The 9,980-nt window shown below is 38.8% G+C and overlaps 1 protein-coding gene across 2 annotated transcripts in view; it reads left to right on the top strand.

The window, feature by feature from the left end:
- Nucleotides 1–76: 76 nt before the first annotated feature.
- Nucleotides 77–9,980, top strand: part of LOC135477495 (cilia- and flagella-associated protein 221-like) — a 30,856-nt gene continuing 20,952 nt past the window's right edge. For both annotated transcript variants that reach the window (XM_064757615.1, XM_064757614.1), the window contains exons 1-9: nt 77–138; nt 270–564; nt 3,172–3,359; nt 4,090–4,185; nt 5,724–5,824; nt 6,156–6,259; nt 7,035–7,191; nt 8,185–8,332; nt 9,180–9,291. In XM_064757615.1, the coding sequence (XP_064613685.1) occupies nt 438–564; nt 3,172–3,359; nt 4,090–4,185; nt 5,724–5,824; nt 6,156–6,259; nt 7,035–7,191; nt 8,185–8,332; nt 9,180–9,291 (1,033 nt within the window). In that variant the 5' untranslated portion in view covers nt 77–138; nt 270–437. The remainder of the gene's footprint in view (nt 139–269; nt 565–3,171; nt 3,360–4,089; nt 4,186–5,723; nt 5,825–6,155; nt 6,260–7,034; nt 7,192–8,184; nt 8,333–9,179; nt 9,292–9,980) is intronic.

Raw genomic sequence — 9,980 nt, 5'->3', positions numbered from 1 at the left:
GTTGTTGAAAGTGCCCAAGAAAGTCACCTCCACCAACAGGAGAGCTACTTCCTTCCTGTTACCCATAGCAACAGCAGACGACTTTTGCTCCCGTCGATTTTACCACTGGGGCTTTTTACACATTAATTTTCCTCAAGGGTTTGTGTTTTCTCATAATTGTAGTGGTTATTTATTAGAAATGTAAATATATGTGTTTAATTTGGGGTTCTGTCTTATTATTCTCATACTTGAGAGAAATACATGGAGAACTATTTTCTTTAACCTCACAGGAGTGGAGCGGTTCCAAACATCATGGCGACAACGGTGGTGTAGTGTTGAAAGTAACGCTGATTTTCTGGCTGAAAAAAAAACATGTAAGACAAGACTGCTACGATCAGGGATTATGAGGGACGTGGACTGGATTTGTTTAACTTCAGAATTAAAAAATATTCATTAAAATGCCGTCAGTAGCGACAATATCACCAGGGCATGCAGCCTGCAAAACAAATGGGATTCTGTTGGAGACTCTTCAATATGTGGAACCCAGGAAATATGACCCTCCTCCAAACCATCTCCTTCAGACAAGTGAGTGAATACCTCTGAACAATTACTTGTTAACTGTCTTACATTTAGATGTGTTATTATCAGTGGTTTGAAAGTAACTATTATCTACATGTATTTACCTGTTACTAATGATCGCGTACATACACTACATGTACATGTTGCAAAAATGACTTAATGTATCTTAGCCCAAAGCTGATCAGGACGTTCCTACTGGAACGCCCAGCTTTGGTCATACGGACTTCCACGTGAACAATTTCACTAAACAAATGCCTCGAACCTACATTATTTTTTCTGTCCACGGATTCCCTGATGCGTGCAAACCGTAAACATGTCAAAGCAGTAAATCAGTAAACCATCCTTCAACAGTAATTCAGACTTTTAAAGTTTTAAATCGGGCAATTGAAACTTACGTCATGTTTGGAATTTCATTCACCTTCAGGCAGGGTGATGGTCCGCGAAAATTTGATCCCACCTAGCATTCTTTTTACCTTTCCCAAGACACAGTATTTTTGCAGTGTTAGTTTGTAAACTGCATTTGAAAAAATGCAAATAGAAAAATGCCCTGTAAATAGAATGTTGAGTGAGATAATATTTTCATGGCCCATCACCCTGCCCAAATTTTTAAAAAAAAATCCAAACATGTTGGACGTTAGTTGGTTTGCCCGATTCAGAAGTTTAAGTGGCTGGATTACTGTTGAAAGATGGTTAACCGATGCCGGCTTTGACATGCTTATGATTTGCTTGTACCAGGGAATTGGTGGATAGCAAAAATATGTCAGGATTCAAGCCATTTTTTCTTTCAGAGAAACTGTTCACATGGAAATCCATATGACCGAAGCTGGGCGTTATGGTAGGAACATCCAGCTTAGCTTTGGAGTAAAAGTATCCCCATAACAATCAAGGCATGTAAGGCCACAAGCCTTGCTGGTTTACTTTTTGTGTGATGGCCAGATCATTCTTTGTGGCAGATTCAAAAGCAGTCATGTGTGCAGAGAGCATAAACCCAATAGCTGTTTCAGGCTCTTCACGAGTTCACGCAGATATCGGCGAGTCAGGTGGAAGCTCTTGCAAACTAAAGTAGATAAAAGGCATTATTTTATAGTAGTTGCTAGATTAAATACACATCTATCTGCCGCCTCAATCGGCCGTTGGCGGTAAAATCACGTCTTTTAGCTGTCTTGCTGATATTTACGTGAACTTGCGAGACTCCTGAAATGATAATTGGGTTTATTGGCCTTACATTTGATGACGTAACCCCATGAGCCCTGTGGCACTTTCAAAACACATGCAAAATGAACATATTTAAGTGGATACTAGCTGCATCAGCTAAAAGAACGTCTCCTGGCTGCAGATTGAAGTGTATATGTATATTTCACTCTGTTAATTAACTTGATAAATCAAATAGTTTAATAATATAGGCTGTTATGACCAGAACCTGTAACTAACGAAAGTGGCTGTTTGTCACACCAGACCTACATGTAACCATATCCTCAAATTGTGGCAGTGACAAGTGGAAGATGAATTCAAAGATTTCATGGAAACATCTAAAACAGACATTTAAATAATGTCTGATTTGCTTTTTCATGCACTAGCTCACTCAACATGAGTAAAGTTGACAGCCCACTCTGAGTGCATGTTGGGTTTTGTGCATGTTTTTGACAGTAAAGTGATCAAAGTTCATGTGGCTTTTTGGCTGGCACAGTCTAACGTGCATTGATGACCGCTTGTCTTGCACTGGTCAATACTGTGTGCATATCTGTATGTCACATGGAAGAAAGTTTGCCACAACGCGCCAAAGATTGGTGGTTTACACCTGGTACAAGTCAAAGAAGAAGGAAAAAAAGAGGAATCTACGAACTGATAAGACATGAAGAAAAACTGATCGCTGCAAGGTGCTGTGTGCCATGTAATATTGAAAGCCAGTGAAATATCCGTGCCTTACCCGGTATTTCAGAATGTTCGATGGATGGGGAACTTGTGAAACTCCTTCTCACCTGTGACAAGTGGTTCTTTCCGTTATTATGGGACAGTTATTGTTGTATGCGTGCTCATAAAACATATATGACGTAAACTTGCACTGCCACATCACAGAAGAAAATGCATTCTACTGGCAGGTGGACCTTTTGTGTGAAAATATGTAATGCAGTACATTTAGTTTTTACCAGTAACAAGACAGTATAAGTGACTCTACACTAACAAGATGTTTCTTTATATTGGTATACAGCTTCTTAGTTTCTTAACACAACACTTCAGTGTTAATACTAACACCTGATATTTACAATGTTAGTATCTACTTTGAAATGTCATGATAATAAACCAAAAAGTTGTACATGTATGTAAGGAATATCTTGTTTGTATACTTCTCCACCAACATCTAAATGCCACTTCTATATTGTACAAGTGGATCTGTCTGTATGCCAGTTGGTTAGTTGGTCAGTTACATGTATTTGATGCCCTACATACAGTATGTCTTTTAGGATCTGCCATTCAGTGTATGATTTTAGTGCAAGACAATTAAGATCAACTTTTGGGGGGATATCCCAGCGATAGCAGTTTGTAGTTGTTTTCTTGTAATGCAAAGATGTGGGACAATTTTATAGTGAAGAATTACTGTTCTCCTTATTGTAGAAATCTACGACAAAGTGTCACAGAATGCCCTGGTCCAAGCCCGGCCCGCAGCTGTTCACTTTGGAGGGTTTGAGATTGGGAAGAAACATACTTTGGCATTTTCTATTGTCAATGTTTCTTCTGATGTGCTACGGATGCACATCGTCCCTCCACAGACAAGATACTTCAACATCACATATACTAAGGGGGTGAGGACAGGCTTATGTTTGTTTTGTGCACTGAATGATACTGACAATATTGGCAGTTAGCCTATCGTAAAGTAAAAAACTGCACTTGACTTACTCTAAGTCTACTGTAAGCTTTTCAGGAGTTACCTAGAAACGTTTAAAGGTGGAGAAAACATAAAGGATTAAGGATTTTTCCTTAAGGGGAAAAAGACACTTGAAAATAATTTTTGAATGGTGGGTATTTGGGACCACATTTTGGTATTTATAGTCTTTGTTTAATGTCATAAATGAGGATGTAACACAGGTTTAATAAATATTTTTGCTCTAGAATTTGTTCTTTTCATCTAACAAATGTATTAAACCTCAATTTGGATCATATTTATATTTTTAAAATGGTCATTTTAAGAGAAATACCCTTTTCTCTTGAAAAAATAAATCCAAAAACATATTAAAGATCATATCTGCACATAAGTTTTGATGCTCTTTCATCTGATTTTGGCATCATGTTTATGTTTTCTTCTCCTTAAAAGTAAAAAGTGTTCTAATGATATTGGAAATGTGTTCTGAGGTTTGTTTGGAATGTAGGATGATATCCTAGTAAGAAAATGTAACTTTCATCCTTTATTTGCCTCTAAATATGTACCCAGCTATTTTGATGAAATTATCATAGCATATAAATTTAAATTATCTACTAACTTGTATGTACAAAACAGTCTGATATTGTCTTTATCTTTGTTGCATCCTTTTTCAGAAAAAGTTTGTGCCAGGCCTGACTGTGGAATGTGAGGTAGAGTTTTACCCTGACGAGTGGCGATATTACTATGATTCTGTGCGAATCAACTGTCCGGTGAGTCATTTAATTCCCTCTACATGCTGCAAGGCTACGTCTCTTTAAAGGACAAAAACCATTGACTGAGGTACTGTTTGTCATATGCATCACGTTTGTCAGATTGCTGGCAGACTTTCAACTGTCCAGTAAGTCATTTAATTCCCTCTACATGCTGCAAGGCTACGTCTCTTTAAAGGACAGAAACCACTGACTGAGGTACTGTTTGTCATATGCATCACGTTTGTCAGATTTCTGGCAGACTTTCAATTGTCCAGTAAGTCATTTAATTCCCTCTACATGCTGCAAGGCTACGTCTCTTTAAAGGACAGAAACCATTGACTGAGGTACTGTTTGTCATATGCATCACGTTTGTCAGATTGCTGGCAGACTTTCAACTGTCCAGTAAGTCATTTAATTCCCTCTACATGCTGCAAGGCTACGTCTCTTTAAAGGACAGAAACCACTGACTGAGGTACTGTTTGTCATATGCATCACGTTTGTCAGATTTCTGGCAGACTTTCAACTGTCCAGTAAGTCATTTAATTCCCTCTACATGCTGCAAGGCTACGTCTCTTTAAAGGACAGAAACCACTGACTGAGGTACTGTTTGTCATATGCATCACGTTTGTCAGATTTCTGGCAGACTTTCAACTGTCCGGTGAGTCATTTAATTCCCTCTACATGCTGCAAGGCTACGTCTCTTTAAAGGACAGAAACCACTGACTGAGGTACTGTTTGTCATATGCATCACGTTTGTCAGATTTCTGGCAGACTTTCAATTGTCCAGTAAGTCATTTAATTCCCTCTACATGCTGCAAGGCTACGTCTCTTTAAAGGACAGAAACCATTGACTAAGGTACTGTTTGTCACATGCATCACGTTTGTCAGATTTCTGGCAGACTTTCAGCTACATGTACAAGAAGTCACAAGTTCACAGAATCTGGTCTTGGACCTTCAGTCTTGTAGCTAAGAAATTATAGAATGGTCAGAAGGTGAAATCTATTGGTCAGATTTTCTCCCAGTATAAACATGTATACATGTGTCTACTAATTTTGTCATTGTAAGCTCTGTATGCTGAGAGAAGATTTACAATACTCATGTACGTTATATTTGCCCCATGTGTGTATTATGTGGCTTTTTGGCTGAGAAGTATAGGTTTAAGTGTAAGAATATCATGTCAGAACAGTTACTTACATGTACACTCCTATGTACCCATTAGGACAACTATTTGTTGAATTAACTAATTACTGTGTTGCAACTTAAGTTTAGTGTTTTAGAAGTGACACATTTTCTTGTAATATTCTAATTGATTCATCCACCTTAATGAACCACTTAAAAGTTTTTTGTAAAACTTCTTATCAGACAAACTTAAGTTTCGGCATCAAAAGTATAAGACCTTTATGTGCTTCGGAAAGTGCATTTTTACAGACCAAAGTTTAGGTGAAGTATAGTGTACTGAAATTTGGCTGATGCGGCACATGTGTACTGTAGTTTGGTGTTCATATTAGCTAGTATTCACCACCACTGATATACCCGCATGGCTGCTTTGTTTGTAGGGTGAGGAGAACCTGATTGTGCCTATCCATGCCTACCCTGTGATGATCACAGACTGCTTCCCTGAACATGTCGACTTCCCTTCTGTACCAGTCGGACATTCGTAAGACACTATTTATGCCTCAGAGTGACTGAGCCAACAAAATATACTTACATGTATACATGTGTATTGTATCATCCTTGGGTGTATTACATTCCGTTCATGGTCAAAGCAGCACAGCAGCAAATTTAGATTCAAATGAATAACTTGTAGTTAAAACATTTTATAGATTTGTACTAAGCTTTACATCTGTTGAAATTTTGACACTAGGCTCTTAATATTCCGTATTGCTATAGTAAAAAAAATATTCTGATGTTCCTAATTTCAAGACAGTTAAATACAGATAAATCTGTAACAAAGTTTGGAAATAAATGTTGTCTCATTTTCTGTTTAGGAGAACAAAGTCAATCCCGTTACGATGTGAAGCTCCCACAGACTTTGAGTTTGAGCTTAGCATTGCTCAGCCACATCCAGCTTTCACAGTAGAACCTATGTCAGGTAAGCTGTGTATGGGTTATCTCCCCTTACGCTTCCTTCACAGTACATATTCATTTAGCAGGGCTTTCATTATCTTTTTGAGCTGAAGGCTACCCTGGGAAAGTAACCAGATTAGTGACATAGAATTAAATGAAGTAACATATGACATTTGGTCAAAGTAGGCAGCTACCTGCTCAATTTTTTTTCACAAAAGTAGCAAGCTGCAGGTCACTGGTATAGCCATCTTCTAATGAATGGCTGGCCCCGATAGCACAGTTGGTAGAGTGTCCCCTTTGGGAGTGGTAGATCCAGGGTCAATCTTGGGTCAAGTCACACCTAAGACTTTAAGAGAGAAAGTTGTAACTTTCTCACTTGGCATTGGGGATAGTGCAACAACTGGTTAACCCGTGTCAGTATAATGACTCGGGCTGGGTGGCTTACCTGCCTTTGGTAAGTCATCTCAGTGAAGCAGCACTAGATAAAAGAGTGGTGGAAGTCCGTCCTGCAACAAGGAGGCAGATTACATGCACTCTAAGGATTCCTTTGTCGTCGTATGACTGAAAAATTGTTAAGTGATCCTTTGTTTTGTCATGATTTATCAGCAATGATACTATGATTTGACAGTTCAGGGCCTGTCTCTGTTTTTACTGGGTGCTAACAATAAATGGTGGGCAACCTCTCTCATCCTGTAGAACACTGCATCCACACTTGTCTGGATTGTAATTAGTAGTGAATTAGTCATGCACTGTTGATTGGTGGAGAATATCTACAGTATGTTGTTGTTGTTGTGTTACAGGTATTGTGCCTGCTTGCGGGGAGACACAGATCAAGGTGACATTTGCACCAACAGAGTTCCTCACTGCCCACATGAAGTTGTTGCTGATCATCTCCCAGTTTAACACCAAACCTCTACTTTGCACATTTACTGGCACCTCAGCCCCTGGACTTCTCAAGTAAGATGCTATGTGAATAACGCAGTTGCTTGCAATTTGACGTTTTCATGGTTTTGTGGCATGGTTTTGTTTCCATTTGATATGGTATGCCAGATTCAACACCCAAAGTTTAACTTTCGCAGTGTTTGTACTCTCTAGGTTTTGGGACCGCTTCAGTGAGTGACATCTAATGGTTAGAGAGTCCACCTCAAAGTCTGGATCATACCAAAGACTTTAAAAATGGTACTTGTTGCTGCCTCACTTGGTGCTCTGCACTAAGAGATTAGAGCAAGGAAACAAGACTGAATGGCCCAGTGCCAGTATAATGTGACTGGGTGGGGTATCATATCTGCTGTCTTCGGCATGATATTTTTGTGGCAGCAGCATTTTAGCGGCATGGGCTCTCCCTGTTACGAAGACAAAGTATATTTAAACACACGTAATGACTTTTGGTTGTCAAATGACTGAAAAATTGTTAAGTAAGACATAAAATCTCATGCATTCATTCATTCATTCTCTCTAGTTTTTGTGCCTAAACACACACAGCCATTCAAACTCGAAATTAAAGTGACATATAGCCTGTATTACCTTACATGTCACTCAGTGAAAGCAGATTTCATATGGCACATAACATGTCCAGTTCTAAGCCTACAGTGTCTAAGGTTTCACTATAGCCTGACACTGTCATACTGTTGTAATAATAAAACATGCCAAGTCAGCACTAACATCATTACCCCATGTTTGTAGTTGAGCGGCTGGCCCTGGGGTACAGATCAATGTTGAGGTATATGATGAAGGATAGATGTAGGGTTGACATTAGACATGCCCACCACCCGTAGGATGTTGGCAATAATGTCCGTGCCATTTTTTTTTTTTTTTTTTAATTGAACTTATTAGTGAGATGCAGTAGTTTTAGTGTTATTTATGAACTGTTTTATTTCATTACTTTGAGATATATGTGTATCTTCTTGCAATTTATGCGTGCTTTGGTATCCTTTTGCTTTATCAAAAAAGGGAGCTAACTGAGACATCAGCATTAACCGAGACAGAAACTGCTGACAGTGATATTTTAGACCCAAGATGTCTAACTCCACTGGACAGAGCCAGGCGGAATCGCAGGAAGAAGTTAAAGCCTTCACCTCCAGGGGCAACTCAACCCCAGGTAAGTTTCAGAAAAACTGTTAACATTCTTTACCATTTCACATTCCAAGTTGCATAAAGAACTGGTATATGACATCACGGATCTCTGCGGGCCCTCAGTGCTGTGTAACTATGCTGTGAATTACACACATCTGTGTAATAACTCCCTGATCGGCACTTGAGATTTTCTTTCATTTTTGAGAGATTCTGCCTTGTTTTTCTTGTTTTGTTTTGGTGTAGAATTTTTATAGGAAGGTGTTGTGTATTTATATGTAGCTTAGAAAGGGGGAAAATGAGAAAGTTATGAGATGTGTGAAGGTACATATAGAGTCGTTGTGCAGCACTACCTAGATGTATCATTTGTGGGTCTCGCTTGGAGTCTCTGGAGTGAACAGATGAAGACCTTAGCCCTCTAGGCAAGCTTGTAGTTAAAGGTGACTACTCCACGGGACTCTCCAGTGTGGGCCTGGTAAACAGAATATGTCCACATTGTTTAATATTGTCCATGATGAAGGCCTCTAAGTGACATTTGGCATGTATATTTCATTTGTTTGACAGCGTTGCTGGCAATACTGTAGTAAAATATTTAAAAGACATTTTTAGCTGTACTGTATAGGCCCTATATTTCATGTGAGCATTAAGGTTATTGTTGTATAAGAATATGATTTTTAAGTTTTGCAGTTATTGTCTGTTTTAAAAACTGTTAAAAAATTCCTGTTTTGTTTTTTTCTTCTGATCCTGGATGTTATCATTCTCATTTTCATAAGTCAACTGTTTTCTGGTTTGGTCAAGCTCTCACCACCATATGGCTGAAGGTGTGATGTTAAACCATAGTTATTTATTCATGCATTTACTGCTGTTAACCTCAGGATGTGGAGTACGCTGGTCTAAAGTTCCCTCCTCAGATCAACTGTCCCCACGCTGTCACTCAGGTGCTCCTACAGGAGGAAGGCAGGCTGAGGCGCAAGGACTTGAAAGAAGGTAAGCACACAATTACAAACTGGCCAAATTTATTTGATTTTTTTTTTATTCGATTGGTGTTTCACGCCGTATCCATGCATATTTCACTTATACAACGGCAGCCAGCATTATGGTGAAACCAGGCAGAGCCCAGGAGAAACACATGACATTCCCCATGTCCCAAGTCTGTATAATAGCCTGGTGCAGTCCTCATTGAAAATCAACAGATTAGTAAACCAATAAACACAGGACATGGTGCTTACAAGACCAATTGCTCTCACCATCAGATATAATATACACACTTTAGAAGGAGGTATTTCATGTTTTCTTAGCAGTTACTACCTGAGTAAGATAAGTGGTTTACCTAGGGTAGTTTTCTTTGCCCATAAAACTGATTGCCAGAGTAGTAGTGAAAAGCTTTTGGGAAGGCATTAAGTAAGTGAAGCAATCAATCCAAGCAGTTACATCAGCTTTAATAGGTATTGCATGTCATTTTTTACCAGTTTACAAGTGTTAACACCCTCCTTTATTAATATTGCTATCATATTTTAGGATTAAAATAAAACAAATATACTTAGCATCCTATGAGAGTATACAGGCTAATCAAACGGCTTTAAATGGACTTCTCATTATGTACACATATCAGAGGTGTCTCCATGAACACATCCCAGTCTTTCACTCACAGTGAAAACAAAATTTGACCTCTTATG

The sequence above is a fragment of the Liolophura sinensis genome, chromosome 11 (assembly GCF_032854445.1).
Source record: "Liolophura sinensis isolate JHLJ2023 chromosome 11, CUHK_Ljap_v2, whole genome shotgun sequence".
Taxonomy (NCBI): Eukaryota; Metazoa; Mollusca; class Polyplacophora; order Chitonida; family Chitonidae; genus Liolophura; species Liolophura sinensis.
The sequence above is the reverse complement of the archived record's forward strand: the minus strand, read 5'-3'. Positions and strand labels throughout refer to the sequence as shown.